The sequence below is a fragment of the Bipolaris sorokiniana genome, assembly GCF_000338995.1.
Source record: "Bipolaris sorokiniana ND90Pr unplaced genomic scaffold COCSAscaffold_1, whole genome shotgun sequence".
NCBI classification, from domain to species: Eukaryota; Fungi; Ascomycota; class Dothideomycetes; order Pleosporales; family Pleosporaceae; genus Bipolaris; species Bipolaris sorokiniana.
In genome coordinates, this window is record NW_006911895.1 from 3,182,541 (window position 1) to 3,204,167 (window position 21,627).

Sequence of the window (21,627 nt, forward strand, 5' to 3'; positions counted from 1 at the left end):
AGTTTTATCGCAAGAAGAAAGAAATACAAAAAACATCACTTCCATACCCTGCAGACGTCAAGTTGCAGGCGCTAGCACGTGATGCGGTGAGAGGACCCCTGCCAACAGTGCCGAAGCGCGTCGTGAACTTTCGCGACTCAAGCAGGAGCTCCAACTGGGGAAAGTAGCCACGACAGCAACCCCTCGCCAAAGCAACTGCCCAACTATACCTCCCACCACTGAAATCAAGCTCGCAAACCGCAAACTGTCACATCTCCGGACCACCCATCACTACCGTCCCCCGCCGTCCCCGCCATGGGCTCTCGATTACACAACGCACCGATTGTGATTGACAACGGCAGCGGCACGATCCGAGCTGGGTTCGCAGGCGAAGATGTGCCCAAATGCTTCTTTCCGTCATACGTAGGGAGGCCAAAGCATGTGCGGACAATGGCAGGCGCATTGGAGGGAGACGTATTCATAGGACCACAAGCACAGCAATACAGGGGGCTGTTCAAGATCAACTACCCATTGGAGCACGGCATTGTCACAGACTGGGACGACATGGAGCGGATATGGCAGTATGTGTATACGGAGGGGTTGAGGACAGTCAGCGAAGATGTGAGTGTGGTTGGGGAGCAGCGGCAGCCATTTGCGACTGTTGGAGGGGCACCGAGCTGACTGTCACATTACTAGCATCCAGTACTGCTCACGGAGCCTCCACTCAATCCCCGTGAGAACCGCGATACGGCAGCGCAGATTCTATTTGAGACGTTTAATGTGCCTGCGCTGTATACGTCGGTGCAAGCGGTGCTTTCGCTGTACGCCTCTGGCAAGACGACGGGTCTGGTGCTAGATTCAGGAGACGGTGTATCGCATGCGGTGCCAGTGTTCCAGGGATTCGCGATACCAAACAGCATCAGAAGAATTGACGTGGCAGGCAGAGACGTTACGGAGCATTTTCAACAATTGCTCCGGAAAAGCGGGCGGATCTTTCACACGAGCGCAGAAAAGGAAACAGTCAAGAATATCAAAGAAGCAACAGGCTATGTGGCGCTTGACCCTGCCAAGGAGGAAAAGGACTGGTCAGGGTCTTCGAGATCAGAAGGCAAGAGCATCGACTACGCGCTTCCGGATGGACAGAAACTGCGGGTGAGTTGTCGACGATGGGGCCGAATTGCTAAGACTAGCTGACGGGTCTAGGTTGGAGCGGAACGCTTCCGAGCGCCCGAGATATTGTTTAATCCGGAGATTATTGGTCTAGAATATCCTGGCGTGCACCAGATTGTGGTGGAGGCCATTCACCGAACGGACATGGATCTACGAAAGGCGCTATACGGCAACATTGTGCTGTCGGGTGGGTCTACACTGACCAAGGGGTTTGGAAACCGGCTGCTCCACGAGGTGCAGCGACTGGCGGTGAAGGACATGCGAATTAAGATACTGGCGCCACCGGAGCGCATCTACACGACGTGGACGGGCGGCAGTATTCTGGCTGGACTGAGCACGTTCAAAAAGGCAAGTGGTGCATGATGTTATTTGCAAGGGAGGTGATGTGCTGACTGAAAGACGCAGATGTGGGTAGAAAAGGACGAGTGGCAGGAGAACCCGGACATTATCCATACCAAGTTTGCATGAGCAGTGATGCTATGTAACAATTGAGGAGCAGGAGAAGCAGCAGCAGCAGCAGTTTGGCGGTCCCGCTGGTGCCCGTCTGGGCAGGGCAGGGCAGTGGGTATGTGTGTGGTAGTGCAGTAAGAAGCCGAAGGGGGGGGGGAGACAGTGGTAGTGCAGTTGGGGTTGCAGTTAGTCATGGAAATGGGAGAGGGGCGGCCGGGGTATTGCCAACCATGGGGCTTGAGCGGCGGGGCATGGGAGGTCGGTTGGATCTACGTGTCAGCCGGTAAGCGTGGCTCGTCAGCGGGAGAGCTACTGTAGTCGCCTGCCTCCCCCGCATTTCAGAGCGTTTCTGTTACTTAAGCGCGATGCGGGCTGGGGGTGGTTATGTAAGTAGGACCAAGGGGGGGGGCCGATTGACGAGTGAAGGCATCATGGCAATGAGGAGGGCATGCATGGGTGGCGTTTGCGAGGGCTCGGGAATACCCCCAACGGATCATGAAGCGCAGCTGTGTAGACAAGAATTCCAGAGTGAAACGCAGGTTGCAGATGCGCAGACGTGCTCTTTCTTGGTGTCACACATACTGTGTTGTGGGTTTGTAGGGGGCAAGGGAAAGGGCCGTGTGGCAGGGCGGCTAGGGTGAGGGCGAAGAGGGCGAGGAGGGTGAAGAAAGGAGACGGTGGGCGAGGGCGAAGGCGAAGGCGAGGGCGAGGGCGAGGGCGAGGGCGAGGGCGAGGCGCGGATGCCAAGGATCGTGAAAAGATTGAAGGCTATGGTGTGATGGGCAAGGTGCAGCGGCCCCAGCTCCCATGTGTGTGCGTGTACCTGATGACACCCTGGAATCGGCCGGCCGGACAGAGGACCACGACACGTATGTAATGTACCGTGTGCGTGCCAGTGCTTGGTCACCGTCGTCGCCCAGACGTCACGATGCTCGACGTCATGCGCCCTGGCAGCAGTGGCCATAGTCGCCATAGTCGCCGGAGTGGGAGTAGATACCCTATGTCGCCTCCACTGGCGTCAGGTCAGCAGAGAAAGGATGAGGACAAGGATAAATTTTGCACCACTCTTACCGGACTAACGTCACAGCCAACTCCCTCAGCTGTTGTTCATGCCAGGCACCGCAATGGCTGGCCGCTAACACAAAATTTCAAACTGGGCCTCCTCCTTCGTCGCGCTCCCGCCTCCACAATATGTGGGCATTTCCCCCCCTTGGGACAAGCTGCTAGTGGTTGCTGCGGAGGCCATGTCCGGTGGGTGGCATGGCGTAATGGGGCTCGATCGCACGCGTTGCTGCACCTGACCTTTTCCCCTGGCAATCTCTTACCCCCGAAAAACTGCGCCCAGCCAATCACCGCATTTTGAGGGGGTAATGGTAAACTACTCATGGCGCTGCGAAAATTCCTACTCTGGGCCGGACGAGGCCACGCATGATCGATAACTTGCCGTTAACTGCAAAGTCTCCCTCACCCTCCCAAGCCTTGGTCCAAGCCTCGTGCGCCTTTGGTTCGTTTGCGTTGCGTGGCGCCGAAAATTCTGGTAGCCTGGCCTTGCACCGGATGTGCTGTCGACGGTCATCGTGATCAGCCCGCCTTGTTTTGTTATATAAACCCTCTTACCCCAGATGCTTTGTCTAGTACCACTACTACTACACTACTGCCCTGCCCAACCTGCCCAACCTGCCCTGACTTGACTTGATCCAATCTACCATCAATTCAACTTTTACACCAAATTACATCCACACCACCGCCAAAATGGTCAACTTCCACATCAGCGAACCTCACCCATCCGCCTCCAACTACATGTACTCTGGTCGTGGCGGTGCCGGCAACGCCATGCGCGTAAAGCCCACCGAAATCACACCAGGCGCTACTGCCTCTGGCCCAGCCTCCCGCACCAAGCTGCCTCCTCCACCATCAAACGCCTTCTATGCTACCGGCCGTGGCGGTGCTGGCAATATGCGCAAGTCCGAACGTGCCATCTTCAGCTTCGACGAGGAGCTCCAACAGCAAGAGCGTCTGCGCTCCCAGCAAGCCCCCGTCTACCACATTGGCCGCGGCGGCGCCGGAAACCTCGTCGAGGAGATGAAGCCCCGAACCCACCGCCAGAGCTCCTCTTCTTCCGCCTCCAGCTCCTCGAGCGTCGAGAGCGAAAAGGACGGTGTCCGAAGGAGTGTCGAGCACGCATGGCAGCGTCTCAGCAGGCAATTCTCTCATTAGACTTTTGCTTTGCCTGTCTCTGACCCTTCCATTCGATTTCACTTCTCTGTCACTATTCAACATTCACCTCTCTACGACCATCCAGATCTGAGAGCTGGTCCTGATTCTCTCTCATCAACCTCCCTTTTCCATCCATTAGCAACGGCGTTTCCCCAGAGCAAGTTTCTTCTTGCTCCAACTGTATAACGAACGAACAAAAAGTTTACATTTCCATTCTACTACTCTACTACTATTTATCTTACGACAACCCAACAACCCATCAAACAAACAACTACCATCGAGGAGCCAGGCGCCACCCTCCGGTCATCGAAAATCAAAAGTCCTTCTGTTTCTTTTGATACCCGGATCACACAACTCGTCCTGCTCTCTTGTCAAGAGAAGGGCCTTGACCACTTTTTGCTCTACTTTGCTTTATTCTTGTCTTTTGCTTGGCTTGGGCTTCTTCGTTTTGGCATGGGAAGCAGTGGATATGCACCATACCCCCAAGAGTTTTTTTTTCAGTTTTTCATAGCGAGCAATCGACAGATGACCAAAGTCAATCCATATAGCGGATTGACAATAATCATGACTTGTTCAATTCTTCAACATTGTCCCTTACTATGGTCTTTTTGGTGATGTGTGTGTGTGCGTGTGCAAGTGACCAGTGCCTCGATTCCCATTCTGCCTTGACTCAAAAATAAACTTTTTCCAAGTCCGAGATCTAGATTCTACAAAAGCCATGGCATTCGGTAAATCAACGCTTACTCGAGTCATGTATTGTTTAATTTTCCGAAGGGAAAAAATTGCTTGGTTTTCAAGGAAACATGATTTTTCGTAGTAGAGACATGCGCGACAGAGTCTTGCAGCCTGACAGCAATGACGTATGGAGCCGCAAAAGAAAAAAAAACTTCACAATCATCAACGACCACTAATACGCATGCATCTATCCTCCTACTAAGAAAAAAACATTAACTGCAACAACAAACAAAGAAAACAACTACCAGAAAAATCTCTGCACCACAAGACCCAAAATCAAACATCCACGTATCCCCCTAACCCCCTCACCCTTCCACCTCAGCCAGCCTCGGCTCTTCCCCTCCGCCTCCACCTCGCCTCGCCTCGCCTCGCCTCGCGCTCTTCTCCGCCCCCCTAAACCTCAACTTAACCCAACTAACTTTTCCCAAACCAGTCCAACCGCCGCTCCCCTAACTCTCCACTAACTTAGTCAATCCCCCAGACTCTTCTCTTCTCTTAGCTCGTTCAAAAAAAATACGAGAGAGTTTAAAAATAAAGACCAAAAAAAAAGTCCCGAAGCTAGAACTAGAATGGTAACATGTAACAATTGCCGGACTTGACTCCGTAATCCACGTGGTTAAAGTATGTAAGATTCTAGATTTGCGAACATGGGGATTAGGGGAGAAAAAAAAAGGGCCTTTTTTTCCTTCTTTCCTTCTTTCCTTCTTTCCTTCATAAAAAGACTGAAGTGAGAAAAAAAAATCGTACAAGGATAAGATGATGTGTTTTACTTGCACGAATACGAAATCACATTTGTTGAGTTGGTCTCTCACGAACATTGTTAGGAAAGGAAAACCCCCCCCCCCCAAAAAAAAAAAAACTGATGACAAAAATACGTCTGCATTAAAACAAATCCCTAAAAACAAAACAAAAACCTTGGTATCTCCATTTCCACAATATGTCTTAAAGTTATATCAAAGAGAAAAAACGAGAGGAATGCGAGAGACTACTTATACATATTATCAAGCGCACTCCCCTCTCTCTTCATAATCTCTAGCCCCTCCCCCCCTCTCCCCAAAAAAGACAGAAGCTTTCTTTTTTCGTGCAAATAAAATGCATTTTTTTCTCCTGCCCTTCCCCTTTCAAAGGAAAACAAACACCACGCTCAGAACTACCTCCTCACAGGTCCCTTACTAGCCGCAGCACTAACCAACATCTTGAACCCATTCTTCAGCGCAACCATATCAGGATACACATGCTTCTGCAGCTCAAACGCATTCGGCACTACTTTAATGCCCCATGCACCTTTAGGTCCCTTGGCACTCATCTGGAAGCAGATCCAGAAGTGACCGGGGTACTTGGGCATGCTGCAAAAGGCGTACATGGAGCGTGAGGGGTTGGCTTCGCAGTAGTTTTCTAGCCATTTTTCTATTACAAAAAAGTCAGTATATAGTACAAAGATAAGAAGGAAATGATGGAGAACATACCAGTGTCTTCCCGAGTACCGGGCTGGAATCGCTCGTCTCGGGTGAGCTCCGTGACCTTGCGAGCCATGGCCTCGACGTGGTTGACAATCAACTCGTCAAGATCAGAATACGTGTGCTTTCCAATCTTGAGCTGCTTGCCGAGTGAGAATTGGTTGGCCTTGTTCATTTCGAGTACATCGAGATGTTGATAGGCGTTGTTGGAGACCTTCCATGTTACGACCAAGTGGTCGAATCCCTTAGAAGAGGGCCGGATGACGAGATCGCCGGTTTCCTTGCCACCGAGGTACTCTTCTGCTTGGACTGTGTTGAAAGAAAAGAAGAGAGGGTGGTTGACGACACGGTTGGGTCGGCCAGATGCAACCTCCTTCTCCTTCTCGGCTGCCTTCTTGTCTTGCATCTCTTGTGCTTCGTCCCACTCGCCAGCTGCACGGTCATAAGGCTTCTTTTGCGGTTGCCGGATGAGATCATCTCGAAGCGACAGCTGTGCAGTAAGGGCTTTGCGGTTGAGATAGACGATACGCGCGCGCACAATCTGGTGACTTGAGTATACATGACGAGGCTCCTGTCCGCCGCTGCCAACACCTTCTGGGAACTCTGATTCCGACACACCACCTTCAATACCGCATTCGAGTTTGACTTCAATGTGATCGGGGAATGTCCGCTTGATGGTAACGGGAACAACCATGCCTTCATAGAGAGACTCCTTTGTCTCACCAGTCAGCATGGTGAACATCTCGTCACCAGACAGCAGTGCAAAGATTTGTCGAATTTCTTCGTAAGGGTTATCCAGTTCGGCTCGGATTGTCTCAAGCGTGGCACGCTTGCGCTGTCCGAAGTTCCTTTCAATCTCGGCGGCGTAGTCTTCCAGAGCTAGGTCGTTGACAAGGTCAGTGGTTTCTTCCCGTACCATCTTTCTGACAACGGCACTAGGACCGCCCTCATCAGTCTCCGCCTTGACATCCTCCTCGTCCATGTTCAGTGCGTCAGCGACCATCTTCCGTGCCAGATCGTAGTCCTCAGGATGTACACGCGTGTAGTCCAGGTAATCAGACGACTCTTCAGTCGGGTCGTAAGGGATATACAAGAAACTAGCGCAGTTTTGGAAAACCTTGGGACCCATGGCCGCCTTGAGGTCGCGCGACTCAGATACACCGAGAAGATCGAATCGTGAAAGAATCTCGTCGCTATTGGCTTGGATAGCCTTGATTAGCCTGTCGGCCTTACGAGGTCCCAAACCGCACACATATGGTATTAGTTTCGACAAGTACTTGTCGTCGTAAGTCTCTGGTAAGTCGATACCAACGAGGTTGACCATGTCGACCATGGCAGTGTCTAGTCGGTCCAAAAGCTTCTCCTGGGGTATCAAGGTCTGGTTCGGAATGAAAGGAATAGAAACAATGTCGCGGCCGAGCGATGCGTACTCGGCAAGTGGGTTTTGCAGATATCTTCCCAAGGCAATGCAGTACCTTGTGAGTGCAGGGTACTTGGGGAACTCTGCAGCCGCCCTGGCACTAGTGTGGTATAAACGGGCAACTTCGTTGTTGACCATGATGACCTCCAGAGGCTCGTTTCTCTCGTCACCGGTATCCTCATCCTCGTACGCAGGGCCAGTCAGGCCTCGCTGACTGATAATTTCCTGGATATCCTTGTACAGCTTGCGTGTCTCAACGGAGAAGCCACTGACACCAATGACATCTGGGCGTCGACGCTGGATGACATCAACCAACTTTTCGATATCTTGTCCTTCGGGGATACCGCGTTCAGCATTGCCAAGGCGCATCTCAACTAGTCGACCCTGCTCTAGGACACGACCGTCGTTCTCTACATAAGCCCACATGATGGCGTCTCCACGCTGACCCTTACCGTTAGACAAACAGAGGACGTTGGGAATTGAGCCAAGAGGTGCGCTCTTCAACTTGTAAGGTGCCTGATCAAGCTTGTTGTAGTAGTTTTCTCTTGCTGAGGCCGCAAGCTCATCTTCGCACCTGGCACGCAGAGTCTCCTTGACACCATTTGCAATGACAGTCTGAAGCTTGTCAAGTGCAACGTTGAGCAGCTCCTTACGGAGGGCATTCCACGTATCAGAAACCTCACTGACACCGTCAGAGATGATCTTCTCTTGCAAACGAGCCTTGAAGTGTGCGTAGTTGCCCATGGAAATCTTGACTTGTACAAGGCCTTCAGATTCAGCCTTGAGCATCTTCAAAAACAGATCTGGGCGACCTTGAAGATCCGAAAAGGTGACTCTGCGGAGGTATTTAAACTCGTAGTAGGGATGGTCCTCGGTGATCTTCCGCATGCCCTTGTCAGTGCGAATGCAGTCAATTTCGGCATTCTGGTAGAAGCTACCACGCAAATATCGGCGCAACCGCGAGCACATTTGTAGATCTTGGACAAACAGTAGCTTTGTGGACCTCAAAAGGGTAGCGCCCGTTTCCGGAGCTTCGGCAAGCTGATCGGCGAGCTCCTCGACCTTGTATGGAGGGTCGTCAACGGTATACGCGCCTCTGCTCGTTCCATCAACCTTCTTTGCAAAGTCTTCGGGTGTGATGCCAACTGCCTTGACAAGTTGATTAGCCTTGCTGCTTCGCAGCTTGTCAAAGAAGCTTCGAGCGTTGTTGGCACGCTTCTGTGTTCCGTTGACTTCTTGTCGGACCTCGTTGATCTCCTGTGAGTATCGATAATGCAGGTAGTCCTGGAGCTCTTGGATTTCTTCAATGGTAATGGCCCTGGAAGATAACTCGTCAATCTCAGTGTCGTTAATTTCAGGGTAGACGCTCTTCAGGTTCTCGTAGTTCTGCCTGAGAGCATCACGCTTTTCAGCAAAAGCCCTGAACTTGAGGTCGAAATCAAAGACCTCCCACAAGTCAGCCTGGTTGAGCAGACGCTCTGGCCGAGCATCCATAGGTGGAGGATTGTCTATATCATCAAAATCGTTGTCGCTCGGCGCATGAATGAGGTAGTCTTTTCGGTGGTTGAAGATGAAGGGAACTTCATAATCTTCCAGGTTGATAAACTCGAGAACCTTTCGTACGGCCTTCTCGAAAGGCTGCAAAAAGTATCGTGGAAGACCCTTCTTAGGCCACAGCATATTACTGATCCAAGTTGCCTCCTCGGTCAGACGTGCCTGCATGTCCTCCGGTGTGAGCTCAATCTCCTTGAAAGGCTTTCGGGCTAATTGCAGGCGCTCGGGAATGTCGGTTTCGCGGATGACATTGTCTTCGTCCGTCAACATACGCTCCTGTAGTTGTGATGGTTCGAAGACGTCCTTGAGTTGCAGTTCGCGGCCATCGCCAGCTTGCTCATCCTCTTCGGCCTCTTGCATTTCCAACGCCCAGTCGTAATCTGTACCATCACCAAATGCAGCTCTGTAGTCTTCCTCGGCACCCTCATCGAGCCCAGCAGCTTGCAGCCCCTTGGTGATTAGATTTATGCCTGGTTGTGTGACATCGCGGTCATCTTCGATTTCGTCTTCAAACTTGTCGTCCTCGATGAAGTCGTCAAATTCGTCGCCCAACCGGGCCCGCGGCTCATCGTAGTCTTCGTTGACTTCGTCATCGGAAAAGATGTCGTCGACACCCCGGGACTTGACGCGCTCCTTGTGGCCACGCTTGAGGCGCTTGAATCTCGACTTGGCCAATGTCAGTCATGTCCAGGCTCCAGCAGAGTATGCCTTACCTGTTCTTCGGCCGGGCGTTCTACTTCGACGCCAATCAGGTCAAGATCTTCGTCGTCGAGAGCCTCTTCGGCTTCACGATTCTTTCTCTTCTTCTTGCGCCGGCGCCGGCGCTCTGCCACTTCCTCTTCCTCCTCTTCGTCGTCGTCATCGGCGATGAAGCCTTCACCTTCCTGTTCATCTGTCAGCATTCCTGAAGATACAGCTTGCCATGGCGGAGCTTGCCTGTCGCAGTCGGTCCTCATCATCGTCGTCTTCCTCCTCGCTGGAGTCGTCGATGCCGGCTGTGCCATTTGTTTTGCTGGGCCTGGGCTTGCCAGCCTCACCGGTCTCGCCATCAAAGTCCTCATCCTCCTCCTCGTCGCTGCCGACGTCGGCGATTGTGTCGAAGAATTCAGACATGGCGGACTAAACAAAGGGAACGCGTGAGTTGTGAGATTGACTTCGAGGGCGCACTTTTTGGGGGTTCGACGAGCGCTTGGCGGTAATGGGATTAGGCGACTATGGCGATCAGGCGGAAGGGAAAGTCGGGCGCAATCGAGGTAAAGGAGAGAGGAAAGGCAGATGTAGGCTCTCAGAGGCTCGCGACCCATCGGCCGCGTTAACTTTCAGCCGCACTGACGCCGTGCACGTGATATCCGCGCTAGAAGGCGGAAAGGCTACCAAACAAGATGCGCCATCCTTGGCTGTGCATGCTGTAGCCACACGTGTATCCGAAAACCATGATCCCATCATGCACCCTTCATAGTGCTTTGAATGTATGCTTCCTCATCATGCAGTGCCAGTATGTTCTATACACGCACAGCAACTTGGGTCGGGGAAGAGATCACCGCCATCTGGTCAATCGCCGCCTCGAAGCTGTGTTCAGATATACTTAGATGCTGCTGGCCGGATAGCTGGAGACATGGCCGATTGCAAGCACGCTGTTGGTGCATTTCCTCGTCCGTAGCAGTCATGGCTACTGTATTCTACGTTCCGATACACAACTCGTGTTCGAGAGGCGTGTTTGAAAGAAGATGTGCACTAGCAGCAGGTGAAGCATCGCCACGAGCAACCATGCGACTCTGAAACCTCCTGAGCGATGCATCGTGTATGTCTTGTCAGTCTCTATATATCAGAGACGTAGCCCTAGCAGAGCCAAAAGCATCGCCTGCTTCTTGCCCCCCAGCACCAGCTCTCTCCAAGTCTCCAAGTTGCCCGACTGTTGCATCGCACCAGCTGCAGCCTTGCAGAACCAGTTTGGAACGCCGCTCCATCTGCCCCCACCTGCGCGCGCCCCGCTAGCTCGAACACTGACACGACCACAACCTCTCTCCTGACTTCTCCAGCTGCCAACTTTCCTCCGAGACATCGTGCTTTGCATAAAACACCAACCTCCCAATCAATCTCTGCACTGCCTTGCCCGTGCAAACCGTCGCTCACCCATACCAGAAAGGGGAATCCAATAGACGCTGTCCTCCTTTCAGCCATAGCCGTGATTGGCGTACCACTGTCGACACAGCTTTGGGCGGCAAACCCGAAACAAAAGCCAACACTTGGGCTCTTGTCCTGCGAGATACATCCTCTCTGATCATATATCCTGAGTCTTGCAATCGCTGCATCCTTTCTACCTGCCCTCGCATCACACCAGCGCCCGGCGCAAACCTACAACATGGCAGAACCGAATTTCAAAGGGAAGACGATGAAGAGGAAGAACGTCAAGGGCCTCGCCCTCAGCGCTCCGCCACCCAAGCCAGCACCTTCGGCTGGCGATGCCCAAATACCTGGTGCCCGCGCCAACGACGAGAAGCAGGACACGCTGGAAATCGGAGTTGAATTCCAGCTAGACCTCAAGGCAGAGGATTTGATAGTGCTGCGGGAACTGGGCTCAGGAAACGGAGGAACAGTCAGCAAGGTGCAGCACGCTGCCACCAAGGTCATAATGGCGAGGAAGGTGAGTCGGACGAGCAGGCGGGGTACATCAAAACAAAGAATGAAACAAGCTGACAAGGGCAGGTCATACATGTCGAGGCAAAGAACGAGGTCCGGAAACGAATCGTACGAGAACTCCGTATCATGCATGACTGCAATTCGGATTACATTGTCGACTTTTACGGCGCTTTCCAAAATTCATCGGGCGATGTCATAATGTGCATGGAGTACATGGACGTAGGGTAGGCAAATTTCCATCCGCGCAGTACATTTAGCAGGTGCTGACTAGCAATGATAGCTCGCTCGACTGGGTCTCCCGAACATTTGGACCGGTTCGAGTTGACGTACTCGGAAAGATCTCAGAAGCCGTGCTCGGCGGTCTCGCCTACCTATACAGCGCCCATCGCATCATGCACCGCGATCTTAAGCCGTCAAACATTCTTGTAAACTCAAAGGGCAATATCAAGCTATGCGATTTTGGTGTATCGAGTGAGCTGGAGGGATCCATTGCCGAGACGTTCGTAGGAACTGGCACATACATGGCACCAGAGCGGATACAGGGATCGCCCTACACGGTCAAATCAGATGTGTGGAGTGTCGGTCTTACGCTCATGGAGTTGGCTATTGGCAAGTTCCCATTTGCTGGAAGCGGCGACGACGACGAGGCCGGGGGTCCCCAGGGTATTCTCGACCTTTTGCAACAGATTGTCTTGGAGCCTTCGCCCAAGCTTCCCAAGAGCGACGCCTTTCCTTCAATTCTTGAAGACATGATTGCCAAGTGTCTGATGAAGGATCCAGCGGAGCGACCTACGCCCAAGGAACTATACGTAAGTCCGCCGTTTGCCGCATACAACAGTAAAAACTAACAACACCAGGATCACGACGCCTTCCTCCAAGCCGCCAAACGCACTCCCGTCGACCTAGAAGCCTGGGCCATTTCTATGATCGAACACAACAAGCGCAAATCGCACCTCGCTCCCGCCGCCCCCGCCGCAACCATCAAAGAGAAGCTGCGCGAGCGCTCACCCCCTCACAAGCGCGAACCGAGCGATCCAAGGCAAAGAGTCGCCAACGGCGACGGCGAAGCAGCACCCCGCCGCCCGTCATACCCCAGCCGATCCTCGAGCAGCAACAACGTCATGAATCTGCCTATGCGCCCCGCCCCCTCTGTAGACGGCCCCAACAGCAGACCCGGAAGCAGGGGCCCCTCTGCAAATGGCCTCCCAGCCCAACCTCGGCGGTGGAACAACGAAGTTCAATAAACTTGACTCTCTTTCTTGAATCGAACAGTAGTATATATGTATGCAGAGCACGTTTGTTGTTTGGCGGGGTTTTTTTTCCTTTGAAGAAAAAAGAAAATACAGATTTTTTGGTTACCCATTGCCCATTGATACTGCTGTTCGGGTTGTTTTCTTTTTGAGGGAAGGGGGGACCAGAAAGGGAGTTACGTACAGGGAGACTTTATATGTATGAAAGATAGGGTTTGGTGAGGGTGTATGTGTGCGGGCTGGCTTGTTAGAGGGGGTGATGGTTGGTGTATATTTTCAAATATCAGATGTTCAATTCAAGATCTTTTTTTCGTTCTCCTCCTTGCTTTCGTCGTGTTTTGGGGGGTGGGGGAGATGATCATGCTGATAGTGTATTTGTGTAGATTTTCTTAGAATGTGGGTATGGAAGATGTCACGGAGGGAAAATTGATATCAAAAGATGGGTTATGATCAATAAAAGTTTTGTAGAATAATTCCATTTCTAATTCAAAGATTCGCTATACTCCCGTCTGTTTCGCAGTTCCGTTGTATAATCCATCAAATGTTACTGACCAGTGTCCAAGATCGCCTTTCTCGCCTAAAGTAAGTCTAGAAAACAGCATTTGAGAATGTAGGTATTCCAAGAGTACCAGCTCGCACTGTTCGTTGCCATCTTCGCGCTTCCCAATATGTATATACCCCATCGCCGCGGCGCGTTACCGTATCCACTGTTACCATCATGTTCCGAACTCACCCTTCCATGGACTATAGCCTTCATGTGATGTTGTGCTTTCGTTAGTAATCTTTCAGTATCTTCCAGTTCCTGTGCCACCTGTTCTGTTCGACCACGTCGCTTACTTCGATGCTTACTTCAGTGCTTCATTCCTCTTGGACAAGACATACCAGAATAAATAAATAGGTTCTTGAACATTGCATCCGTAAATGTTGGATCCGGAATGTTTGGATCCGGGCGGCGCGTGAGAAAACGCCTCAATTTTCTGAACGATGCCTCTATAATCTTGCGTAGTTTCCGGATTCTTACCCTTGCAGGATGAAGCAAAAACATAATCTTTACCACGGAATCTGGATGCGTGTGGTGCACGCGATCAACATATGCTTCATAGGAATATTCATTTTCCTCTTCCCCATAATCCGACCCCCAATCGTCTAGCATCTTCCTTTTGGACTCTGGATTAGCAGCAATTCTCTCGAAGAGTTGGTCCAGAGACTGTTCTGCAAAACAACTGATAGGTGTTGTGATCTGGGCGCGTTTTTGAATATATGAGGTGCTCTTGAAAAAGTCGTTCATGAAAAGCTTCCATTGGAAAGCTAACGTAAGGTTGTCGAAGTCCAGACTAGTGTACTTGAGGGGTGTGTCATTGAAATGATACCCAAGCTCCACTCTATGAGTATGATACTCAAATTGTGGCACCTCATCACTAGGAAATCGATATCCCAGTAGGCTTATAACAGTCTTCCTTAAAATACTGTGATTCTCTGAATAGTTTCCGGCTATCGGTCTGCCGTTATTGTCTATATCGCAAAGACAGGAGGAAATCTTAATCTTGTATTTGACTTCTTGACCATCTTTGAGAAAACTCTGGAGTTTTTCCGTAATGATTTTGCAGCCGTAGCAATGTGTATGCTCTGTATTCGAAACTTCGCACCATGCTGAAGAAGAGAAGCTTAGTTTTGGGAGTCGCGTCAAAGCAAACTCGCGCTCTGCCTCTGCTCGGAAGACGTGTGACACCTGGCGACAGGTGACCCAGAGTGTGAACTCATCATCAACATAACGAAGTATATGTCCCCAAATTTCCTGAGGTATATTGCCGGGCGTTGACTGATATACTGGTGCCGACGCTCTGTTCATCATCAGTGTTGGTCATTACACTAACAAACATCTCACTTACAATGTATCGTTGATTCCAGAATATTTTGCTAGCTCTGCCATCTTGATATACGGATGTCGTTACTTGGTTGAATACAAGGGCTGTCCTTAAATTGTAAGCTCCTGAAGTGGGGTTGAGGAGAAGCAATGCGGTGGGAGAAGCAGTACAAGTTTGCGGGCGTGGTCAGCGCTCCCAGTCATCGGGAAGGAAAGAGTGATGGAAAGTACGTCACCTGATGGAGACAAACTAAACGCAAATCACGTAAAAGGAAGAGGATTCACAAGGAGGAACACTGGAGTTCAGTGAGGGAGCTGCTTTAGCACCTGGGTCGCCAAACGCAGCTCAGTCAAAGAAGAAGGTTCGTAGTAGTAGAGGTACTAAGGGGGCTTAACTAAGTGTATGGCACTGTAAGAGCTGTGGAGAACCTGGGCACTACGCTACAGTATGTAAAAGGGATACAGAAGACTTTTCTGAACCTAAGCTGAGCAAGCCTAAGAGTAATTACTAACGGATAATAATAAGGACTAAGGGCCTGTTCGGTTCAGCCTCTTACGGTTGCATTTTTGATGCCTATCCGGGCATAAAGCATTGACAAGAGGGGGGGCCTGGCTAGCGTTTCGGTTGGGCTTATCCGGATATGGATGGCGAATGAATAGGTTGGTCACGTGATCCAACTTCGCTGCCAGAACCAATATCATCGTCGGTCTAATACGTTCACGCCTTGAGACATTCTGAGCCCATTTACCGGCGAGATTCCTGGACATATTTCAATGCCACCGCTTTTTAAGGTCGATCAGGTTTTAAGAGGACATAAATCAATATACACCATTGTGAAGGAGGTTCACAGAGCTGTGGACGAAGCTGCGGTATATCTGGCCAGGTAAGAGATCAATGTAATCGACGCGCTCTTTCAACATAACCATACACCCCTTTTAATTTTCGCGGACTGTAGGGATCAAAACAAAAATAATTGTATTGTCAAGAGCGTTCGCGGCCACTGGCGCCTACAGAATGAAGCCAATATTCTAAAGCGTTACCAGTCAAAGACACCGTTCCTTCACCCTATCATCTATGAGATCCTAAGCCTAGTTGATTCACCGTCTATCGTTTTGAGACATCTAGACAGTGAACTTCTTACAGAATCGAAGAAGAACCGGCTAACGCCTTCTGAGATTAAGCAAGTAGCTAGGTGTATTCTTGAAGCCCTACTCGTCCTCCATAAGGATGATATGGTCCATACAGGTATCACACTTTATTCTTATTGTATCTAGATTCTCCTAATTCTCACATATCTTTTAGATGTCAAATTAGATAGTGTCTTTGTGAACTATGGCCAAAACGAGCAGCGGTTCTCGGAAATTCAGCTTGGGGACTGTAGAGGTGCTTTCTCTAAAGACTCGAAGTTCGCCAAGGAGAGCCATCTTATCGGAGGTGCCTTCGCGCGTAGCCCGGAAGCCACGTTAGGGCTTTCTTGGGGCACACCAACAGACGTCTGGTCATTCGGAAATGCAGTACGTATGAAAAAAAGTTAGCTGCCCTTTGTTTCGTTTAACTTGCTTATTCTCAGATTCTTAGCCCTGTACATGGGGGTGATTTTCACCACTTCGATCCTGGCTGGGAGGGAGTCAAACCAGAAGACCAGGAATATGAGTTGATAGTTCTACAGCGAATGTACCACTCGTTCGGCCCATTCCGACAATCGATTGCCGACATCCTCAACCCGGACACTCTTGAGATTGTCCTCTTTCTTAATCAGCAAGGACATCCACGGAAGCCGCTTCAACTGTGGTCGACGAAGGAAACCCCTTCTGCTGATAACAAGTTTATAAGGCGGATCTTAAGACTAGACCCTCGGGATACGCCGACAGTAGAGGAGACCCTCAAGGATGAATGGTTCATAGAAGAATCATATGATACCCGGGAACCTATACCCAAGGGAATAAACAGGCCAGAGGATGAAGCTGACAGCTGGTGCTAGGCTTATGGCATAGCTTGTCAGTATGAATGTATGTGAATGGAGGGGGGAGGGGCAGAGTCTGAGAAACCACTAAACAGGATATGGTGACGATTCAACTAGTTTAAGGTGCATGCCATGCTTCCTAGCAGCACTGAACCCAGTATCTTTAATTAAGTGTATTGACTATACGGTGGTTCTCTAAAGTGGCTACATACAGTATTTTTGGCTTAGAATTAGTGCAGCGGTCAAACATGGAGAAATTAAGAAAGCTTCTTCGACGCTAAAACTTGAAAACTCCTTCCTATGAATCGGAATATTAGAGGAAATTTAGGTTGAATACTAAATCGGTCTTCAAATTGACCCAGTATATTCAGTATTTATGAGGAAATTGAAGAGGAATTTGTGACAAATTACCATTCAGCCTAGAAAAGTTGCGTGTACAAGCGACAATCATTCATTATAGGGTGTTATCGTAGCGGCATCACACTGATTCACAGTACAATCTTTCTTCCCTACACTTTCTACCACATCTTTTGCGAAATCACTTCCCATAGATATCCCCTTCTTTCTAGACAGAATGAGGCATCGCTTGTATCCTCATACTATCCTGCCTTAGAATCTGTCGCTGTTGATCCCTGACTAGCCTCATAGGTCCGCGATAGAATGCTGATAGCAAATCAGTGATGTTGATTGCGTCGACGATTGCATTCAAGGGGCCTGTTGCAGGCCCACCTTGGGCTTTGTATGAACGCGGGGAGAAGGCGAAGACAAGGAGAATAGCGAAGATGGGCATTTCGCAGGCGAGGATGAGTGAGGCGAGTCCAGTGTTCACATCGTGGAAGGTCATGTACTCGGTAGGTTTGAGTACGCCATGGCCAGCGAGAATGGAAATGATGAACTGACGACTACGTTAGCATGTTTGCAGTAGAGACACTCGATGAATAGCGGGTTCGTACCGATTGAAAAAAGTTGAGACCAAGAACTCCCTTAAATGTAGCAAGCTTGAGGAGGATGCTGTGCTTCTGCAACAGCGTCTTGTTCTTCTTGTAGAATCGAAGCGAGCAGATGATAGCGACCACAGTAGTGTATGCGTTCAAGACTGTGATCCAGATATGGGCAAAGTGCACACTGTTGGACTGCTTGCAGTATGTACCAGCAGCCAAAGAGATGGCAGTTGCAACCCAGAGTATGATACTAGTAGGGATAAATTGGAGCACACCGTACCATGTTTTCTGTTGATTGTCAGATGGTGTCCAATAAATCGTAAGCAATAAGACGAGATCTTACCCTCAACCAGGCTGGACTTTGAGCTTTAAGCTCCCCTTTAGCCCTCGCATTCTCACCAAACAACGACTCGTAACCCCCTGGATGTGCAAGCACAAGATCGCACATGAAGAGCAAAAACGACGACAACGCCATTGCACACCCAAAATCAAGCGAGTGAGCCAGATATTCTCCTATACCATCTTGCCATACAATGAAGAAAGAGAATATAGCAACCCAAGGAATAAGCGAAACGATCCGAATAACTTGACGTTGCTGCACCGGATTCGAGTAATTGAAGGCGTGGAATCCAATCAACACGGCAACAATAACGGTACTGAGGATAGCGCAGCCACCGGAAAGCATGGTCGCAAATCGATGAAATGTGAGTTCGCCAACGAAATACCGAATCTCAGGCCCTTCTGTGTTTGCTTCCGGGCAGGTATGCTCCTTGGCTCGCCGCTCCAAATGGCTCCTAGCCGCGAGCACAAGAATATCCATAGTGTTGCTTGACGACATAATAGATGAAGAAGAAAAAAACGGAGAAAGCGTGATAAATAAACTAGAAGATGAAAAAAGTTTTGTAAAGCTTGAATATTGTGATGTTGAGCTGAATGCAGAATACTTCACCTCTCGCACTCAAGGTCTCTATATACTACTATTACTCTTCTCTTCATAGTCTTCCATTCAACAAGGTTGATCATAACTCGGTTCTGCGTTTGGCCACCACAAGGCTACCCATCGAGGCTTCCAACCCCGCCGAATACATCGCGTAGAATACCGAGTTAGGCAAAGAGCAGCAGTTGGCAGCTTGCCTTAGCAGTGGCAGCTCGCCTTAGCACTGGAAATACCATGTGCTTCGACGTGGCTTATTCCCACCGTGCAGAGGCTTAGCAAGATGTAGCAGTATGCAAAGCCACATGATACGACCGTTCGGGGAGATAAGGTGCTGTGGTATGAGCGGACCCGCCGGTACGAGCTTTGTCTGCGTGAGTGAGACAATCTAGGGTGCCTAACCTTTGATTGGAGTGGGCGTGTACGGGGCAGGGAGAGGAGGCACGCTAAGCATTCGGAGATGCGATTGGACAACGACGTGAACATGGCTGTGCTACTTTAGGAACAGGGTCCTCCTCGCCAACCCCAGCTCCACGTCTGCAACGTCTGTCAACTGCAGTGCAGCGATTGACGTATCTTTTATTAGTTCATTCCTCAAGACACGAACTAAAACCTATCATATCTACTACAAAATGAGGCATGGAGGAAGTTGACTTTGTCGGCGTCATTGTGATTTGATTCATTTTTGTATCAGTGTTCCTGAATTGAGTGTCATCAAGTTTTGCGAAGCCTGTATACAACGAGTATACATCTAGTCGTCTCCACCGCCTATTGGGCCACTGACTTGCTTCGCGGATTTCGCAGCTACAATGTCGTCTACCCTCAACAACAGGCAAGCGCTCTCAACAGCGGTCTTGATGCTCTGTTCCTTGACGGCTAGAGGTTCCCATACATTGTAGGTGTGCATGTCGACGACCTTGCCAGCATCGCCGTCAATACCCCAAGAGCTTCCACCGTGCTTGCCGTCTTCATAGCCCTCTGCATGCTTTGCACGTAGTTGTGTGAGTACCTTGATCGGGCTGTTTCCGGAGTTCTGAATCAGTGTGCGGGGAATGACCTCCATGGCTTCAGCAACCGCCTTGTACGGCCACTGTGCGACACCCTCAACAAGCTTTGCTCTCCTGTCCAGACCGACAGCAATAGCCATCTCGGTCGCACCACCACCTGGGCAGAGCTTTGGGTTCCATATCACGTTCCTGGTGACTCCCATGGCATCGTGTAGATTCCGTTCAATCTCATTGAGAATGTCTTTTGAAGGACCTCTGAGCATGATGGTGCAGGCCTTGGGGTTCTGGCACTTTGTGAGGAAGGTGAAGTATTCGTCACCAATCTTGGAAATTTCGAACAGACCGCACTCAGTACCGATATCTGAGGCAGCAGCAGAAAAGACAGAGTTGACAATTGTCGCACCTGTTGCACGAGCAATACGGTTGTTGTCTGTCTTGCGGACGCGGCGGATAGCGGTGATGTTGGCTTTGACAAGGTAGTGCTGTGCAAGATCTGGTCCATGTTAGTAAACATTGAATGGGAAGGTGAGTGCAAGATAACATACCACTGACGCCCTTCTCAGTGATGACGAGATCGGGCTTGAGAGCAATGATGGCATCGCACATGGCCTTAACCTGCTCCTCCTCGATTTGCAGTATCCTGTTCCAGTCCTCCTCTTTGCTGACCTCAATGTTGGTTTGACTCTCACCCTTCTTGTACTCCAGTGTGCAGTCCAACAACAGGACACGAGGGTTTTCGATTCTCCGCCTCATCTTTGGGTGTGTGATGTCCTTATTTACCATGACTCCGTCCAATACCACGCTGTCCTCAATCTCACCGCCAGGAATCTTCTCAATACGAGCATAACGCTTGATGTCGACCTCCTTCTTGGCAGCACCGATATCAAGAGAGACGGTGCGGACGGCCTTGAGGGCAAGACTGCACATCAACTTGGACCACCGCGAGACAAACTTTGTGCCGATTGACGAGTTAATGATCTTGAACATTTGCTCATCGTCGTCGGTGTCAACCTCGACGGCAATTTCGTTGATGATCTCGAGGGCATCGGCGAGTGCCTTTTTGAATGCTTGGATAATCACGACGGGATGGATATTGCGCTCGAGCTGTGGCAGAGCTTGTGCAAGGATCTCTCCGGCTGTTTGCTATCAGCTTTCTGCATTGACATGGTCGCAATTCCTACGCACCCAATATGATGACAGTGGTTGTGCCGTCTCCGACCTCCTCATCTTGTGTCCTGCTGAGCTCGATCATGCTCTTGGCTGCGGGGTGTGCGACTTCGATCTCTCGGAGGATAGCATGACCGTCGTTGGTCAGGACAATGCCACCCATGGGGTCGAGCAGCATTTTCAGCATGGCCTTGGGACCGAGACATGACCGGATGATGTCTGCGACCGTCTTGGCTGCTGTGATGTTGGAAAGTTGGGCTTTGCGGCCGAACTGCCGCTCCCCACCTGGGGTCTGCGTGTCTGGTGTTGTATTAGTGGGCTGTCAGGACTTCCAATGTTTTGGTACTATACTCATAACCACCACTGGCGCCTGCATTTTGGAGGGATAGACTGGGAAGTAGTAGAGAGAAGAAGGAGGGGCTCGTGACGAGAGTTGCGTGGGGTATCTTGCGTCTGGTGCCTTGCAGCTCCTCCGCTAACTTTTGCTACCAAAAACCGCGTCGCAACCGCCACTATGCCGGCGCGGATTATCTGAGGCCGACCTCCAGCCACAGGGCAGCGGCGCCACAGATGGCTGACTCAGCGAGCCTGACTTCAGCTGAGCGCTGAGCCAGGAAGACCCGGCAAGTTCCACCGGCAGCGAGTCGGGCCGGCCTTACATACAGCTCTTGGCGCCTGTCGGGGTCGCCAAACCTCGTCAGCCGGCCAATGCACGCCTAACCTGCCCTGGACGCTGCTAGCCGGACCACTTTACGCTACATTCTGCCGCTCCTCACCGCATCGCCGCCAGCCTCTCACGGGACTTGCGCGCAGCTTACAAGACCGCTCTGGCGCCCTCCAGACCGTCCCTCCTCCATCTCACTTTCTCGCGCCAGCCC

At 50.7% G+C, this 21,627-nt stretch overlaps 8 protein-coding genes across 8 annotated transcripts; 4 read left to right on the plus strand and 4 right to left on the minus strand.

Annotated features, from left to right (window-relative positions):
• The first annotated feature begins 137 nt into the window (after positions 1-137).
• On the plus strand, positions 138-1,759 carry COCSADRAFT_217061 (uncharacterized protein). The gene is made up of 4 exons (XM_007697039.1): positions 138-600; positions 676-1,131; positions 1,183-1,497; positions 1,555-1,759. The coding sequence occupies exons 1-4, from the start codon at positions 295-297 to the stop codon at positions 1,615-1,617; spliced, it is 1,140 nt and encodes a 379-aa protein (XP_007695229.1). The 5' UTR covers positions 138-294; the 3' UTR covers positions 1,618-1,759.
• A 1,250-nt stretch (positions 1,760-3,009) lies between these two features.
• Positions 3,010-4,043, plus strand: COCSADRAFT_217077 (uncharacterized protein). The gene has a single exon (XM_007697040.1). It carries the CDS (start codon positions 3,352-3,354, stop codon positions 3,814-3,816), a length of 465 nt encoding a protein of 154 aa, XP_007695230.1. The 5' UTR covers positions 3,010-3,351; the 3' UTR covers positions 3,817-4,043.
• Positions 4,044-5,425: 1,382 nt separating this feature from the next.
• Positions 5,426-10,246, minus strand: COCSADRAFT_107399 (uncharacterized protein). Its single transcript, XM_007697041.1, has 4 exons — positions 9,919-10,246; positions 9,696-9,866; positions 6,018-9,648; positions 5,426-5,958 (listed from the first exon to the last, which is right to left on the minus strand). Exons 1-4 carry the CDS (start codon positions 10,093-10,095, stop codon positions 5,702-5,704), a joined length of 4,236 nt encoding a protein of 1,411 aa, XP_007695231.1. The 5' UTR covers positions 10,096-10,246; the 3' UTR covers positions 5,426-5,701.
• A 756-nt stretch (positions 10,247-11,002) lies between these two features.
• On the plus strand, positions 11,003-13,316 carry COCSADRAFT_195796 (uncharacterized protein). The gene is made up of 4 exons (XM_007697042.1): positions 11,003-11,626; positions 11,689-11,846; positions 11,903-12,431; positions 12,480-13,316. Exons 1-4 carry the CDS (start codon positions 11,345-11,347, stop codon positions 12,864-12,866), a joined length of 1,356 nt encoding a protein of 451 aa, XP_007695232.1. The 5' UTR covers positions 11,003-11,344; the 3' UTR covers positions 12,867-13,316.
• A 406-nt stretch (positions 13,317-13,722) lies between these two features.
• Positions 13,723-14,802, minus strand: COCSADRAFT_156224 (uncharacterized protein; the record flags this gene model as incomplete). Its single annotated transcript, XM_007697043.1, has 2 exons — positions 13,723-14,713; positions 14,762-14,802. 2 exons carry the CDS (start codon positions 14,800-14,802, stop codon positions 13,723-13,725), a joined length of 1,032 nt encoding a protein of 343 aa, XP_007695233.1.
• Positions 14,803-15,476: 674 nt separating this feature from the next.
• COCSADRAFT_342234 (uncharacterized protein) lies at positions 15,477-16,843 on the plus strand. Its single transcript, XM_007697044.1, has 4 exons — positions 15,477-15,620; positions 15,693-15,982; positions 16,040-16,251; positions 16,308-16,843. The coding sequence occupies exons 1-4, from the start codon at positions 15,511-15,513 to the stop codon at positions 16,716-16,718; spliced, it is 1,023 nt and encodes a 340-aa protein (XP_007695234.1). The 5' UTR covers positions 15,477-15,510; the 3' UTR covers positions 16,719-16,843.
• Positions 16,844-17,255: 412 nt separating this feature from the next.
• COCSADRAFT_132639 (uncharacterized protein) lies at positions 17,256-18,461 on the minus strand (the record flags this gene model as incomplete). Its single annotated transcript, XM_007697045.1, has 3 exons — positions 17,256-17,595; positions 17,654-17,929; positions 17,985-18,461. 3 exons carry the CDS (start codon positions 18,459-18,461, stop codon positions 17,266-17,268), a joined length of 1,083 nt encoding a protein of 360 aa, XP_007695235.1. The 3' UTR covers positions 17,256-17,265.
• A 588-nt stretch (positions 18,462-19,049) lies between these two features.
• Positions 19,050-21,221, minus strand: COCSADRAFT_132641 (uncharacterized protein). The gene is made up of 4 exons (XM_007697046.1): positions 21,101-21,221; positions 20,768-21,049; positions 20,128-20,718; positions 19,050-20,075 (listed from the first exon to the last, which is right to left on the minus strand). The coding sequence occupies exons 1-4, from the start codon at positions 21,123-21,125 to the stop codon at positions 19,327-19,329; spliced, it is 1,647 nt and encodes a 548-aa protein (XP_007695236.1). The 5' UTR covers positions 21,126-21,221; the 3' UTR covers positions 19,050-19,326.
• Between the last annotated feature and the right edge of the window lie 406 nt (positions 21,222-21,627).